General features: G+C 35.9%; 1 protein-coding gene across 1 annotated transcript in view; it reads left to right on the top strand.

Moving 5' to 3' along the window:
- GFRAL (GDNF family receptor alpha like) overlaps positions 1–18,474 on the top strand; it is a 55,448-nt gene that overhangs the window by 8,266 nt on the left and 28,708 nt on the right. Inside the window, exons 4-6 of the mRNA XM_037020819.2 lie at positions 6,748–6,804; positions 7,636–7,966; positions 12,911–13,161. Of these exons, the coding sequence (XP_036876714.1) occupies positions 6,748–6,804; positions 7,636–7,966; positions 12,911–13,161 (639 nt within the window). The remainder of the gene's footprint in view (positions 1–6,747; positions 6,805–7,635; positions 7,967–12,910; positions 13,162–18,474) is intronic.

Genomic DNA, 18,474 nt, shown 5'->3' with positions numbered 1-18,474 from the left:
TTTTGCCCATTTTAAATTGAACTTTGGCTTTTTATTGAGTTTTAAGAGTTGCTTTTCTATATTGAATAGGGTTTATCAGAATATGTTTTACAAATGGTATTTTCAAGTCTGTGTTTTTATTTCCTTAAGAGTTTCTTTCAAAAACATTGAAGCTTTTTTTTAACTTTAACAAAGTTCAGTTTATCGTTATTTTTTTCTTTTATGGATAATGCCTCTGTTATTTCATCTAACAAATCTTTACTTGACCCAAATTGATGAAGATTCCCTCACATTGTCTGGAAATTATGTAGTTCAAGTTTTACATTTAGGTCTATGATAAAATTTGAGTTAATTTTTGTATATGTGCAAGCTGTGGGTCAGATTCAGTTTGGGGTTTTTTTTTTCACGTGGATATCCAGTTGTTCTACCATATTTGCTGAAGGGCCTATCAATTTGACCTTTCTCAAAAATCACTGGGCTGTATATTAGTGACTCTTTATCCAGATTTTCCTTTGCATTCCAATGATCTCTACTTTATATACTTTGCCAATACTCTGCAGTCTTACTATAGCTTTATGGAATGTTTTGAAATCAAATAATGTAATTTGTTTAACTTTGTTTTTTTCAAAAATCGTTTTGGCCATTGGCCATTGTTCTTCTTTGTCTCTCCATATATATTTTTAACAATTGCTTGTCAGTGTCAACAAAAAAATCTTGCTGGCACTTTGGACTTATATTGAAACTATACATCAATCTGGGTAGAATTGGCGTCTTTACTATGTGAGCTTTTAAACCTATGGACATGGTGTGTATCTCTACATTTGTTTAGGACTTTGATTTTTTTTATCAGTATTTTTTAGTTTTAAGTATATAGTTCTTGCATATAATTTGTTTAGATTTATACAAATATGCTTACTTCTTTGAAGCTGTTGTAAAAGATTACATATTTTACATTTCAATATCCAGTTGCTCATAGCGAGTAGATAGAAGTATTGGTATTTTACCTAGAGCTTTGTTGAGTTGGATGACAGAATGGAGATGTGTTAGTAGATGATGCTGGAAAGAAACCAGGTATTTATAAAAATGAGGAAAGCTGAACTTATATGCCTTCCTAAAGAGATTTGCTTTTAAACTGTTGTTATGAGGAGCTATTAATGCAGTTGAAACAGAGGAATGCAGAATCAGCTTTTCAAAGGCTGTCCCTGGCAGGTGTTTGGGTAGGGAATGGAATGGGGGGTGGTGGGGGAAGGATGCAGGCCAGGGATATCAGTTAAAAAGTCATCAAAATAATTTGGGAGAGGGGTGATACATGCCTATGTTAACACACTGGTCCTGAGGACTGTAAGGAGAAAACACTACAAAATATATTTGTGAATTGTAATCAATAAGAATTGGTGACAGCTGGATATAAGGAGTATGTGATGTATTAAGCATGTTATACATGTTGCTGGCTTGGGACAAGGCTATAGCTGTACGCTGAGACAGGAAAGAATAAAGACAGGACTGGGGACAGAAGTGATGATTTTTGTTTTGGAGAAATCACATCTAGGGCAAGCTTTGGAATTTTAATATTAGGCATGTTAGCATTTTGTTTTAAGTTTCATGTGATAAAATATAATTTTAAAAAACAGAATATGCTTCATCTGGCTGGTATTTAGAAACATGACTCTTGCATTGAGGAGAGTAATCTAAAATAAACATACAAGTTTTAGAGTCAAACGTTTATATGAAGTAGATAAAAACAAGGAGGATAGGATTGGCCGAAAGGAGGTAAAGTGAGAATGTAAGCATTTTGATAACAAGATGCATGAACTAGTTAAAGAAATCTAAGGGACTGTTTTAAGGACGGGAAAAGAAACTACAGAACAAAATTTTGAAGGCAGTAAAAAGAGAAGGTCACAGAGAAAATCGTCAACATTTAGAAAGGCTGAGAAGTCAAGTAGGACAGGGCCTAGAATGGCATTAATTAGCTTATGAGTAGGTCTTTATTAGCTTTAGAGTAGAGTAAGCTAAAATGAAAGTATATTGAAATACTAAAAATATTTATTGACTTTTGTTGAATGTATTAAATGCCCTTATGTGGTAAAATTGATAAGCCAGGAATATAAAACCTCAGAGAGGAGAAGACTTCAGTGATCTTGCAAATGCACTTCATGATGGACCTGACCTGGTTGCTAAGTTCACAAAGAGCTTGAGTGGATTGCTTGGAATTTAACTGAGAGGGAGAAAGGAAATCCTCATTACCATCCTGCCATCCATCCTGTGGTAACTGCAGCTTGCTTCACAAACTTTTTGATCAACACTCCAATGAGAAGCGATTGCTCTCTCTCCCATCTTTGTATTCCTAAAACATTCCCAACATACACGGGCATGAACTTTTCTATTCTCCTTTGATAGATTGTAAACGTCTTGAGCGAATCAGCTTTGGTATTTCTTTTTCTTAATACAATAAATCACCTAATACACTGCCTGATACTTAGTAAATGACATATATGTATTTTTAGTTTTTTAAACATATTTTTTAGCATCTAAGCCATGTATCCATTCATAAAATACTTACTATTCAGTTAATATGTAAAGAGATTGTATAAATGCTGGAGGATGATGGTACAGTCCCTTCTTTTGATTACCTAAAAACGTAGTAAAGTAAAATGGACATTTAGCCACATTTCATGTAGCCTAGCTTAACACACACACACACACACACACACATATATATATATTATAAATAGATTTACATTTAGACAGGCTTACAGATAATTTGAAAACATAAAATTACAGATATAATAGAACTAATTATATGAGAGCAGCATTAATTCACATACAACCTATTCGTGCAAGCCTGCATATGCTAGCCAAAAGGCATAGAAGAGATGATGGCTTCTGTTTTAGTAGAGGAGCTTGATTTAATAATTATACCAATCCACTGTGAGCTGTTAGTTGAGAAATGCTGTAGTGAACATGTGCAGCAGAGTGGCTGTCCTCTGAACAGTGCTTATAAGGGTGCCCTGACTGCTTTTAAGTAAACATTTTCATATCATGAAATTGATATTATTTTACATAATGAGGCATTTGTAAAAACTAAGGTGTAAGAAAGCTCATTTAATAAAAACAAAAGAAAACAAAACACCATTTTCTTTAAGGGTAAGGTGCTCCGGTAGAATCAGTGACTTTGAGAAGAGTGGTAGGTTCAAGGAAGCATTTGTGGTGGAGATGTGCTTGAGCTTCAGAGGAAGAAAGCATTTCAGAAGTAGATGGAATAATTCTGAACGCCTATGTCGAGTTTAATTGGAGTCTTATATTGTTATTTTTACTTATCTTCTTCCTGTAAAGTTTATATAATTATGAGCTAATTGGAACTATGGCTAGAACATGAATTCTCAGTGAGGATCTAACTGCCAAGGGGTAAAATTGGTGCTTGGGGTGGGCAAAAAATCTCTTACTCTTATTCTCTATTATGTATAAAGTACAGATATTCATACAGTCCTTAAAGAGATACACAGTCTGTCTATGGAATTAAAATTTTACAAGGGGCAGGAGAAATAAGGGGAAAAAATATCTAAAAAGGCTTGTTAAGGGGAAAATAATGGCAAAAGGTGGAGAAACACTTCAGCAAAGGTACATTTCTAAGAGAAAATGGAAATTTATAGAAATTTATGTGAGAGAAATAATGGTTTTTTAAATAAATATTTTAAGTTACACATGAATTTTACCAATCATCATCAAAATGTGATGAAAAGACAAAAGTAAATGATGAGGACAGTATCTCATTAAATAAATTGAGCATTACCATTATGTGTTTACATAAACTATAAATAATCAGCGTTTTTTATTTTCACTTTCAAAAATTCAAGATCATTTGTCTTAACTCTCAAATTAAGTTTTTTGATGAGTTTTGAAAGACAGTATTGGAATATTTATAAAAGATGTGTGTATACACTTTATAGAAAACATGAAAAGGTCCTAAGTAAATGATCTTATTTAAATTTTGGTCTTTTAAAAATTTTATTTATAGAAGAATCAACACTGCCTTCACATTTGGCCTCACAATCAAATATCACCCAGTGGCTCCATCAGAGGGAAACATCATTAAGGGTTGAAAAAAAGACTGACTGTCTCATGGCAGCCCGTACCTGCCAGGAATCTCAACCTTGCTCTCTGCTGTATGAAAATTTTAAGAAAACCTGTGGGAGAAAATCAGAACAATGCAAGACCCTGGATGGAGGCTACCTGTGCGCAGCCTTAAAAGAACGTATGAAAGAAACAGTCTTGTGGAATTGTCAGTGCGATGACCCTGCAAAAACAGAGTGCATTGAGATTCGGAAAAGTTTGTTTGAAGACATTTGTATAGAGGATGGTAAAATGAATCAAGTTCCAGCCTTCAGTGAAGACTATGAAGATGGATTCAACCCGGACATGGTTTCAGGTTGGTATTCAAAGGACAAATTTAGGAACGTTAAGTATAATCCCAAATAGTAGTTAACAAAAGAATATTTCGTTTTGGATTCTAGCTCTGTTTTTCTGCCTATATGTCTCCTAGAAAATTAAAATTAAAAAACTTAACACTATGATTATATCCAAAAGAGATTATGAGGAAAGAGGCAAATTCTAAGAAGTGTTAGCATAAATGTAATTGTATTCATTCATTCACTCATCGGACAAATAGTTATGAGGCCTTTACAATGTGCCGAAAACTGATTCAAGATTCTCCTCAGCTCAGAATATAACTCCTCGAAAGCAGTGGTTTGTATTTGTTTACTTCTTCCCCCAGGTCTTAGAACGTGGCCTAGGACACAACAGCACTCTATTACATAATAATTATCACTTACCACATTTTATCTATTTCTTTAATTTCTTTAAACCTCCTAAGAAATAAGCTCCTTGAATAAAGGACAGGTGCTTTTTTAAACAAATTCTGAAAAGTTTTAGCATACACCTAATTGTATTCATTCATTCATTCACTCATTGGACAAATACTTACGAGGCATTTACAATGAGCCAGGCCCTATGCAGCAGGGTTAAACATACATACATATGTGCCATACAAAATTAATTTATGCAGAGAATTTATTATAGTACATTACTCACAGCATATAAAATACATCTAATATATATTTTTCCCTGCTAAATAACTGTTTTTGTTGTGTTTATAATAATTATTCATATAGTGGACATATTAGTCAGCTGAGGCTGCCATAACAAAATATCACAGGCTGGGTAGCTTAAAAAGCAGCAATTTATTTTCTCACATTCTGGAGGCTTGAAGTTCCAGATCAAAGTCCAGCATGGTCAGTTTCTGGTGAGAGCCCTCTTGCTGGCTTGCAGGCTGCCTGGCTTTTTGCTGTGACCTAACATGACATTTCCGTGGGGTGTGTGTGTGTAGAGGCTGAAGGATGAGGACTCTGTCTAACATGTCCTTTATTAGGACAGTCGTCTTATCAGATCCAGGCTCTACTCTTACGATTTCATTTATCCTTAAATGCTTCCTTAGATACACTTTATCTGAATACAGCCACACTGGAAATTAGGGCTTCAACATATGGATTTTAGAGGGTCACAAACATTTAGTCCATAGCATGAGTAAACTTTGTGTTGCAATGATAATTTTCTGAATATGTTCTAGTCAGTGGTAAAGCCATACCAATCCGTCCCAAAGCAGCGGTTTTAATCTAGAGGTCTAGCCAAGACGTTTGTATCTGTTACAAAAGCTTTATGACTGTAAGGTTTGCTTATTGGGATTTCATTCAATGTGCAATAGTAGCACAGAAGAAGAAGAAACATGCCAGCTTCTTCTGAGGCAGAGGAGAGTGGGCTCCAGGAGGGATATTGATTCCTGAGCTGAGACGTAGGCAGTAGAAAAGTGAAAAACCATGTATAGCGAGAACCATGCAAGGAGTCTAGCAAATCCGTGGCACACCCGGGATGTAAAAGTCATTTCCTTATGATTGTACCATCATATATGTGCAAGAAATGGATGGGCAGGCAGGGCGTTTGGACAGAGAGTCCAAGCAGGAACAAACTGAATCATGAGGGGACTTGTATGCCATAACAGAAATCAATGTCATCACCAATAGCCAGTGGCAAAGATTGAATTTTCATTTCAAAATGAAAATCAGATCAAACCCTTCCCCTATCACTATATGCATATGTCTGTTAGTGTTCCCTGTATTTTATTTTGATTTGTGTTTAGTTGTCTGTATTTTCTGCCAGCCTGTGGATGCTCCACAACAGGAACGGCAGATTTTGTGTCTTCAGTATAGCACCTGGCACATAGTAGGGACTCTACCAATGCATCTTGAATGAAAGATTTGAGAATTATATGGCCACGGAGTTAACTCCCATCCAAGAGTCTCCAATTCTATAATTATAATTCTTAAGAACTCAGGGAGGTAAGATAATCAGAGGTGGAAATAGTCTTTAAATTGCATTGCAATCTAATTAAGACTTACTGAGAATTTAGACATTATATTCCTTTCTCCCCAGACTGATTGTTTACTTTAGTGCACATGGCCTAGTCGTTAGCATTTGTTTAAATCTTCAAGTAACTGAAACCTCAGAGCAAGGCTGTTTAACTCACTTGAATGATAGTTCACAGGTTTATTTTTCTTCATCTGTACCTCAGTGATTTTGAGAATCAAGGGTTAAATAAGTGTTACATGAGTTTGCATGTATTTTTACTGGATTACTTGCTTGTAAATGTAGCCCACATTCTCTTCTTGGGTTTGAAAATTGTTCACTGATGAAATAGACTCTTTGTTTTCCTTCTAGATAACATGAAAGAGGATAATAAATTCAAGTGGAATCTCACTACTTTTCCCTATCATGGTAATACTTATAAATTGTAATTTTGATCTGCATTGTAAACACCAGACAATATAATTTAAAATGTGGTTACAAGGTTTCTTAAAGGTACGCTAATACACAATAAGTTGTGTGGCTTTTTAGTAGTTCTAATATTCCAAATGCAACAAAATCATTGCATTTCTTGCACTCATTTATCAAAGCAACTGCTTTTCCCATCCACTGCCTATTTATGATTCTGCTGAGGAATACTTTATAATTAAAATCAAAGACTAGAGCTTGGTTAAATTTCATGGATCTCTTGATCATATAAATTAAATCATTTGAGGCCATTTTTTTTTGTGTCTATGTGTGTCGAGTGGGGTGCATTCACATGTACCTGTGTTTTCCAGAATATGAACATTTCTATATGCTGGAAAAACCATGTGGAACCTTTAGTCACGATTTCCTCCCCCAAATAAAAACTTCAACAGAACAAGAATCATTTTGATTTGATCCAGTGAACTCACCATAAGCTATATAGCTCACATGTATTTTCTGAAGATTTATTGTTTACATTTGAGAAACTTGGACTCAAGTCATTTTCCTTCCTTTCCGTTCTGGCCCTCCACATTTCCCATCACTTTTGGATTACAGTACACATCCAGGATAGATGAAAAATGATTCAAAATAGCCCACCACTTAGGTCTCTGTAAATTCATACTAATGCTTAAAAAAAAAAAGGTCGTGTGTGCTGAAAATAACACATTGGTACATTGCATTTTGTTCATAGACTTTTTGCAGGATTTTTTGCAGATTCTGTATGTATAGCTTTATGTTTACTTCTCCATGCCCCGCGCATATCATTGCTTTCAGGAATCAAAGGGATCCCATCCTGTTTGGAAGTGGCAGAGGCATGCGTAGGGGATGTGGTCTGTAATGCACAGTTGGCCCTTTACCTTAAAGCTTGCTCAGCAAATGGAAATCTGTGTGATGTGAACCACTGCCAAGCAGCCATACGGTTCTTCTATCAAAATATGCCTCTTAACATTGCCCAGATGTTGGCTTTTTGTGACTGTACTCAATCTGATATACCTTGTCAACAGTCCAAAGAAGCTCTTCACAGCAAGCCATGTGCAGTGAACATAGTTCCACCCCCTACTTGCCTCAATGTAATTCACAGCTGCCGAAATGATGAATTATGCAGGTGAGTAAAAACATGCATACCTTACTTTCTTATTTCGGCACCTTATTTGTTACAATCCAGTCCTAGCACTTGATCTCATTACATTAGCTGGAGTTTGCGCCACCATCCAACATGACGTAAACAAAGCCAGACCATTACTATTTCTGAATCTGAAGTACATGTGTGGCATCCTTTTTGAAATTCAAATGTAGAACATATTTTTGGAATAAGAAATTCAGCATGTCAGGGTTTGGTAGCCATGAAATAGCATTGTTAAAATGACATGTGCAAGTTTGACTAATGAATGGTTAATGGATCGGACTTATATGTAATTATTTTTTGGTTTGATTCCATAAGGCTGTTCAATGTCAAAGAATTTTAACAACGTGATTCTTCAAACTTCGAAATAAATCTTTTCTGTCTTAGGCTGGAAATCGGGAAGGAGATGGTAGCCCTAATACAGTTTGGACCTCTCCAGCGCATATGTAGGCCATGATGTCAGAAATGTACCCACTCTTCTTCCCAACCTCAGACCTTGAGTCTCAGGGGAATAATGTTAGTCCTTTATTTGCTTATTCAAAAAAATAATTATAAAGCACCTCCTGCTGCTCTAGGTGTCAGTGTACAAGAGACAAAAATACCTGCCCTGTGGAGCTTATGTTGCAGTGGGAGGACACAGATAATAAATGAGGACAGCAGATAAGGTGATGATTACTCTGGCAATCACACATGCACACACACAGAGAACAGAAAAAGGGGAGCTGTGAATGGGTAGAAAGAGTTGCAAAGCAAATAGAGTGGCCCCAGGAGGGAGCATTTATTGGACTTGAAGAAATGAGGGAATGAGCCTTTCTCAGTCGATGTCTGAAAGAAGAGACACCAAACGAACGGGCCAGCCATGCAAGGGCGAATGTCGTGCGGCGCATCCCCGCAGCAAGGAGGGTGGAGTGTGCAAGAAGAAGAACAGAAGAAGATGAGTGTAGAGATTCCCTGGGTAGGGGGCAGGCAGGCTTAGATCGCTTAGGACCCTGAAGGACACTATGAACTTTTTTTGGTCTTTACTCCAAGTGAAATGGAGGGGTACTGAAGGGTTGTGAGCAGAGGTCTGAATTATCTGGTTCCCTCTGTAAAACTTCCATTCTGGCTGCTAGCTGAGACTAGACTGAACCTTCACAAGTATCTAGCCCTGAGAACCGTAAATCTAATCCATCACTCTTGGCTTTCTCTTTTGCTCCCTACGACGGTCTTCACGAACACATTTCCTTGTATATTCATGGTGAATTGATCTTTCGTGTGGTAAGAAACCCACAGTTAAGTGGGCCACTTTGGACAAGAAGAGTAAAAGATGGAGGAAAGAATGGGAATACTGAATAAGTTTGCAAATCCAAATGATCTGTTAAGCACCAATGTTGTGTGTTAGCTGAGCTTTATTTAATAGCCAGCATTGGATCGTCTAAAGTTTTTTTCATCTTTTGCTTTCTGTGATAATTCTTCATATATTTGTTTGCCTGGGCCTCAGGGACTATTTAATTTTACTTGAATGAGTAAAACTCCATAAATAGCAAATTCATTTAAAGATCAAAGTAAACATGTAGAGTGGAGGAGCAGTTTAGCGTGTGACAGCTCAGAGCAAGATTTGTCCTATATGTCACCCTGTGTCCGCCACTGGCAAGCCAGCTAAAAGAGCTGAATATCCTAAACTGCTGCTTGGTAAACCACTTTATTTCAGCCTTGTAATGGCCTGTCCTCCTTTGCTCACCATCATTCTAACTAGCAGAGGTGCTCCAGATCTTGTATATATCTGTCAAAAAAGACAGCTGCTTCCCTACAACACACGATCCCTAGGATAAAGATCTAAACTAAGAAAGTTTTATTTGAGGATCCTGTCATGCAAGTGTTTATCAGTTACTTTGAAGTTTATTGTTTTTCCTGAATAATAAAATTAATGATAAAAATATTTTTTAATTTTTCTAAGTCATTTGTATCTCAAAAATCCTTATTCACTGAAATATTATATTTCATTGATTCTAAGATACAAATTTTTTACACATTTTAATATCCTTAACATATTTAGAATGAGTCTTAACCTCAACAACAATATATTTATTAAATTAAAGCAATACTTAACTGCCAACAACAGATTTAACTGTAATAAAGTAATGGTATCTCCTACAACTAACGGAATATGGTAAGAACATTTGATTATACTATTTTTCTCATATCACAAAGAGAATATTTCTATCAGTCATCTGTCATCTTTCTACACTAACAATGAAAACTTTTTATAACCAGCCAGGGGAACTTTTATGAAAACAATCCCTGTAGAAATACCAGATGTCTCCATGGATGGGTACCCAGCTTTACCTGATGGCAGTGCCAGGGCCCCAGAAGTGTTACTTTATCATAAGAAGTTATTTGTGTTCAACCTTCAGAACATGAGATATCTAAGCTTTCTTATCGAATTCAGTATTTTAAGGGCAAGTGGTAGGATCTGCTGTTCTAGTCCTTGAGAAGCCCTGTAATGGATTCTAAATCACACCCTCTTAAACTCACCTTAGCATCAACACCTTCTCAGACTGATTGGCACAGGTTGGTAATCTTCCTCCACAAGGACTCCTGGGTTTAACCACCTCTCCAAACTACTTGGTACAGGAGGTCTGGAACATGACAGGCACTCAAGACATGTCATCTCTTTTCCCTTGCAGTCACTTAATTTTTATAATTTGTTGATGTACATATATACTTCTTCTGCTAGCTTAGTTTGGAAAGTAAGGATGGACTGTGTGTCTTCAATTTCTTCTCACCACATGCAAACAGTCCCTCCATGAATACGTTATAGAGGTGACTGACATATTATACATTAGTAGTCAAGGTAAAAAGATAAATCCTGTCATTTTTCTCAAGCAAATTTTGCCTTAGGGAGATTTCCAGAATTTATATTTGTTAATGTAATTAAGATGGGGGAAAAAATCTCCAGATGAAAAACCACTTCTTCAGTGAGAACATTAAGCCCTTTATCACTTATAATTTTGGCCAAAGAGTCTATACATGTGGCAAAAGAACATGGTTTTAAAATTCAACTTCTGTCCGTGTTCTTCAATTCATGATGGGTTTTGAAACTCCTTTATTTGAAAAGGCCAAAGAAAACAGTGTAAAGGACATTTTTCAATTAATTTTATCCCATACAGATAGATGCTGGGAGGTGAGCTTGTTTTGCCAATAAAAAATTTTTAGGAACTTACAGAAAATTATAATGCATTCTATTTCCATATGTATGAATTCAAGTAGTGAAAAAAGTATATGCTTAGAAAAAAATTCTATTTATTTTTTAAAGCAAAACTCCATAATATACACATTTATTTTAAGTGCCACAGAATATTTATAAAATTTGACTATGTATTAGGCCACAAAGGCAAGTGGAATGCATTCTGTGTGCAGAAATTACACAGATCACACTCTCTTAGTTTACAATGTAACTGGAAATCAATAGCAAAAATAAAAACAAAATAATCAACTCAACTCCCTTTAAAAAGTCACTTTTAAACTCTTGTTTTAGTAATAAACCAAAGAGGAAGATTGCATGATATTCAGAAAGTAAGGATAGTGAAACACATCAAAACATTTTACTTTTCAAACCTAATATAATATAAAATTTCTATAATATAAAATTTTCCCATATTTAAAAGTTTCTTCCAAATGATTTAGTAATTAATGCACCACAGTATTTTTATGATTTTTAAAATTGTTAATATCCTTTAATTATTTTTGCAAAATTTCACAACTACTTTTCTGAATAACTTCCAATGATTAAATACATCATGAAATTTAAACTTAGTAAAATACACATTAAACAAAATAAATGGCATCTAGGTATCAATTTATTCTCTATCAACTCATAAATGATAATCAATACAGTTAATACATTTAGATGATATCTTATATATAACACTTAACTGCACTAAAGGAACATATTTGTTCTTCTGGCCTCAGACTTATGCTCAAAAGATGTGTAGTATTTCTTAGATATAAATTTTAGTATATTGAAATTGATTTTTGCCATTGTACTAAAAAAGCTGATTCCTTTAAAATGACTTAAAATACGAGTATTGAACATAGTGCAGTTTAGGGATTTAAGCAGAGTAGTACCATCTGGACAAATTAGCTCATAACAACTGTTATGTACTCAGTTTCATGAAGTTTTGATGGTTACAGAGTCAAGAAAGGGTTAAAAATTTGGTGATAAATATTAAGTAGGATGATTAATATCCTTGGTTCCCCTGACAATATCTTCTTACTGTGAAAGTTTCCAAAATGAAATTATTTTACATGATCCAGACTTTTCTTCAAAGCCAGTACAATAATGATCAAGTATGTAGTCAGAAAAGTTATAAATGGATGTGGTTCTAATGGATTTCCTTCGCCATTAAGTAAACTTACAATGTTTCGCTTTAAATTAGCTCTGGCTGCCAGAGAGGCTCACAGCATTTTATAAATTCTAATTAGTCTGCTTAGAAAAGTTGAGAAAGAGTACAGTACCGCCCACCTTTCAAAACTGGCTTGAAAAGTCAAGTGCCTTCCCTGATGTCACTTGGTGTGAGACAATGGCCGGTGCTAGTCACAAAACCACGTTCTGCCTCAAAAAACGTTGACTAATAAATCTCTCAAGTAGTTCATACTGCAAATCATCACCCTTAAACAGAAAATTAGTAACGAAGAAAAATTCATCCAGGGAATCCTGAACTCAGCTTCTGTCTTTCATCACGAAAGGAAAATAACGCACAAGATTTCTCTACTTTTTCTTCCACACTCTCTAGTGGGACGTTTGAATCTACGAACTTAGTTTTCAGCTCGGTACTGGCATCTAGGAGGCCTTGTGTCTCACATCAATCTTTCAGTAGATGAGGCAGCACCACGTTAATGTAAAATATTATTCAGAGACCAATTCCGTTTTTGGTCTCTTTCTAGGAGACGCTATAGGACATTTCAGTCCAAGTGCTGGCAGCGTGTGACTAGAAAGTGCCGTGAAGATGAGACTTGCATCAGTACCTTAAGCAAGCAGGACCTCACCTGCTCGGGAAGTGATGACTGCAAAGCCGCTTACATTGGTACCCTTGGGACCGTCCTTCAAGTGCAGTGCACCTGCAGGACCACTACGCAAAATGAAGAATCTTTGTGTGAGATTTTCCAGCATATGCTTCATAGAAGATCATGTTTCAGTAAGTCATATATATTCAGTAAATTTTATATATATATACACATATACACACACACATATAGCCTTTGTATATACAGTACAAAGTAGTACTCCAACACAGAAAATTTGTTCACCAAGGCAATTTTATGCTGCTGCTCCATTTTAAAATAGTTTCTGCTTGTGTTTGATGCATTTGCTATTGTATTCATTTATCTGCGAGTGGTCTATATTTTTAATTTACATGATCAGTCACTCCTAGTTACTATTTATTTGTTTCAGTGTCAACCGCATAAAAGGTTTATCCTGCCAAATAACTGAATGCATTAGGTGTCTATCATGAGTAATTAACCACCCCAAAACTTAGTGCCTTGAAATAACCATGTATTTGTTCACAATTCTATACATTGGGCTTGGCTCGGCTGGGTGGTTCTTCGGGTGATATTGTCTGGGGTCAGTCATGTTGCTACAGGGAGCCAGTGGCTCATCTGAGGCTGACTGTTCACGATGGTGTTCAGCGGGTGTCCTTGGCTGTGATGCATGGTTCTCCATGTGACACCTTCAGCAGTAGATCCCGGGACTCTTCCATGGTGGCAGCAGCGCTCCTAGTGGCTACGCCCCAATGTGCAAGTATTTATCAAATTCCTGCTTCTGTCATATTTGTTAATGTCCCCTTGGACAAAGCAAATCACATGGCCAAGCTCAGAGTCACTGTGAGAGAGGACTCTACAACGATGTGCATAGTCAAGGTAGGATTCATCAGGGATCATTAATTTAATAATCAATCATGTGGCTGTCCTGACCTATGTAAAACATACTTACTTTTTCTCCTCTTGATCTTTACTATGTCTACCAACTTCTCTGTAATGATGGGATGGAGAACACATTTTCTAAAGTTATTATTTACTCTAGGCACAAGAAAACTAAAATAATTTGTCCAGAGTCTCAAAGTGAGCAAGTGTTCAAGAGGGATTTGTCCATATATAGGTTGTATTAGGTTTATAGGAAAAACCAAAGGATATGATCCCATACTGATTTCAGGCCTCTCCATTATCCATCTTCAAGGTTAGTCCATGCAACCATCCAAGTCCCAAAACATCATCAAGTCCCTAGGACCCTCGTTATAACCAGCAAGCCTGCAAATACCATTCACAGGAATAAATAATATACATATACTATTTCATTGCAAACCAAATTTCTCTATTTAAAAATGTTTGAAAGATGCAGGTATGTGTATATTTATACCTATAGCTATCTAATTATAAACAGATACACGACATATTTAATTTTTTTCTATTTTCCTTAAAAGTACTAAAGAGATACACATTGGCCAATGTGATCAAATTGTGATTTGTTGTATATTAGGTAATAGACATATATCTCAGAGTATAATTTGGTTTTGATTCCAGTAGAGTTCTCTGTAGAATTTCTATAATTTCTATAATTACAGACAGATTTCAATTGAAATAATGATAAAATGAGGAAAACTGCAGCATTATATATATGGAGTCATACTTTCTAAATAATCTCCCTCTCTGATTAATACTAAGTGGCTAATTCTGGTGGAACTAAAGGTGTTTATTATAAGTGGCTTATAATGTTACAGAAGGAAATAACCAAATAAAATAATTTAAGCCAACAGCATTCAGTTACATTGTCATGTTTATTTATAAGTGATTTCTCCGTATTAATGGTATCCAGAAAAAATTGTAGATCTTATAGGTTAGTGATAACTCAGTTCCTTGGGCATAAGTTCCCTAAAAATGCCAGACCCAGAAACCTAATTCTAGTTCCAAACCTGGTTTTCTCCCATGTATTTTGAATTATTGTTATATTTTATTTTCATTATGTTTGGCAACTATAACTTCACAAAACAGAAAATATTTGTAGAGAAATAGTAGAAATGGTCATTTAAAATCAGTAAACATTGAAGTATGATGTTTTTGAAAAATGAAAATTCAAAATTATTTCACTTTCTTCACTAACCAGGAAGACTAAACTGTGTGAGATTTTTTTTCCTCAAACATTACCTATTAAAGTAGGAATCTCCAGTGATAGGGTTATAGAATTAAAGGAAACTTAAAGTCCTCTGTCACAGTTCTCAGTACTTGATTTAATAAGAAAAGTTTCAAAACAAGAACCAAATCCTTGAGGTTGGCTAGTTCTAACAAACCCTTATCCCCTGCCCTATATACTTGAGAAATAGCACAAGGACATGTTTGAATGTTCTCGAAGCATAACCTCCTGACTTCTCTCACCTCCCCAGTGTGCTCATGCGTTATCAAAAAATGCCATCATTACAACATGTTTCCAAAGCCCTTTAGCTTCTGCTCGCGCTACGTAAGGGCCAGACTGGGTGGAACTGAGAAGACAGTTAAGGAAGGTTTTCAGCTTGTCACATGTGTTTGACTCAGAAGCATTTTTTTTTTTAAACTCGTTTGACCTCAGACCACAGTAAGCATTGCATTTTACATCAGCTTTTATGTGCAACGTCTTTTGTCGTTTAAAAAATTACATTATTCTACTCCATTAATTTTTTTCAATGCTGACTGTTGTCCACTAAACTGATTTCATGACTCACTGATGTGTTGCTCTCTGCTGTGTGAAAAATACTTATTTGGGGTATAAATTTCCTGCCGATAATCTATATTTATGTATACAAGTCAGTCTGATAATAATTATAAATAATTATAGAGTAGTTAGCATTTATTGAGGGCTTATTTTTGGTCCCATTTTCTCCTTTAATCTTAACAATTCCACGAGCTAGATACTATTATTTTCTCAGTTGCACACGTGAGGAAAAGTTAGCTAAGAGATGAAGTGGCTTGCTCAGGGTTCTACACCCCCAGTGTGGCAGACCCTGCATCCAAACACTGGCTGACTGATGGAACATAGCCCACTATGTTCTCCTTCCTGTGAAATGGTAAAGAAAACAAGCTTGTGTCCGTTCAGTACGTTTCAAAACATTCTCAGTAAGAACCTCCTAGTTCTGCTCTCAGAACTAAGTTTTGAAAAGGCATTGAAGAATCCCCCTCCATTCCTGTGTGCAGGACCAGATTTAGGCAAATGAATGTCCTGAATGAATGAACTATCTGGCCACCAAGTTGCATTTAGCTGTGCATCTCTACGTCTGTACAGACTTGCTTTTCTCTGCTATCTTGCAGCATGGAGCAAGTTTGCGTCAATGAGAGCTGATGAGGAGAACGTTAGAGAAAGGAATTTGTTAAGACAGAGGGGAAAGGAATTTGTTAAGACAGAGGGGATCACAGAAATGGAAGGGATTAAAGGGTCGCTGTAGTGTTCCCTGTTACACGTAAGGATTCAGTCCACAGGTGTGGCTGTATCTCACGCAGACAGGACTGCTCTCTGTTCACCTTGCTCAGAGTTGTCTTTTTTACATCAACTTAGTCATCTAAAAATATACTTAGAAATAACCCCATTCTGCCCCTAGAGACTCCATTCCTTCTTCTTGAAGAATTATTTTAAAAAATAAAAATAAAAAGAGACTGCATATATTTATTAAATCCTACAGGGAATGCAAAGCACAGGAATACAAACATGATACAAAAATGAATAGGATACTGTGTGCTGATAATACATCAAAAATAATTAAAATATAAAAATATTTTGTGTACTAAAAGAAAGAAAATGCATGCAAACTTAAATTTAAACAATGCAGAAATAAAAATAAATTAATTCTCCCTCAATCCCGTTCTTGAGAGTCAATGTGGTGAAGGGGGGTGTACATTCTTTCAGACCTTTTAATTTTACTTGAAATACATACATACCTTGAATACCTTGCATGTACCTGAGCAGATGCCTCCCTCACCCAGACACACACATATACACATATTATTTAATGGAATCAAGCTGTACATAGTCCTTTACAACTCGCTTTTTTAACTTAGAGTTCTACGGTGGACTCTTTTGCAAGTATGTACTATATGATGATGGCTTTAGTCTGTTAAAAGGCTGCATAATATACTGCAGTGTATATATGTATATGGATATGTATATACCGTGGTTTATTTAACTGATCAATGTGGACATTTAGGTTGAAGGTAATTGTTTATTAGTATAGGCACTGCTGCAATACGTTATCCGGTATTTCAATAGAACAGTAAGATCAGTAGGCCATAGGATTTTTGTATTTTTAAATTTGGTAGAAACTGGAAAAAAAATGTTTGTGCCAATTATATCCTTAGTGAAAAAGAGATGGTTTGTTGGAAGTATCTATTTATTTTCCCCTGTTTATCTGCTTTGCCTAAAACATCTGCTTCTTCAGTTACAGTAAATGGCATTTTTGTTGTTTTGTGTTAGATGTTTGTATTCATATGTGAGGGTTCACTTATCTTTTACAATGACCCTAAATTCATGGTCGCTAATGGCAAATGACGGCCTGGCATATCACAGTCTTGGGCTTTGACCTCGACTGTGCTATGTGTTATCTGGGTTACATAAACTGAGAAATTTTTTAACTGTTTTTAGAATAGTCAGTCATTCTTCATCAACTGGAAGATTTCCATTTCCACTTTAAAAGATTTTTTTAAGTGATTCATAGTTACCAAAGAAAATTTATAATATAAATACAATTGTGAATAATAATGCTATCTACTATTCAGTTTGAGATACAGAACATTGCCGTTATTTTTTAAGTTTTGTTAACTGCTCCTCGATAATCACATCCTTTCCTCCCCCAACACGGTGATAACCACCCCATAAACTGATGCACACATGCATGATACTGTGTGGAGCTCTGGTTCTGCCGTTCCTGAAGATGAGAATTGCCAAGAGATTGAAAATCCTGATGCTCAATAAACTAATAAAATTACAGTATATGCAAGTAGGACCTGGGTATCAGCAAGGCCAATTTCATGGGCCTGTGGCCACTGCAGTCACACAGGGCTCTGTATTCAGGGCCCTGAGCTTGGGATTACATGCTTTGCCATCATCGCCTTGAAATTCTTAACAAAAAATCTCTCTTTGTATTTGTGTTTTGTACATGAAGCCCAATGGCGCATATTCAAGAAGCTTGGAGCCTTAGCTTATATGTGTTCTTGCCTCTTGACACTCCCCTAGGACAGGCAGGTTTTCAGTGGCCTGCCCAACCCACTGGTGCCCTGGGCCCTGCTCAGCAGCCCTTCACACTGCCACCCTTCCCCTGCCACCGGACATTTGACTTTTTATGATTTTACTGATTTTGAGCCTTCCAATAATACATGGAAGCAGATTTTCTGTGATGTCTTTTAATAAGTTTTTATTTTCTCAATGAAAATAATGATTTCTCAATAATAATTTTCTTGCATACCTTCAGCTATAATTATTTCTAGATATTGCT

The sequence above is a fragment of the Manis javanica genome, chromosome 16, assembly GCF_040802235.1.
Source record: "Manis javanica isolate MJ-LG chromosome 16, MJ_LKY, whole genome shotgun sequence".
NCBI lineage: Eukaryota > Metazoa > Chordata > Mammalia > Pholidota > Manidae > Manis > Manis javanica.
This window is presented reverse-complemented; position numbering and strand designations above follow the sequence as displayed.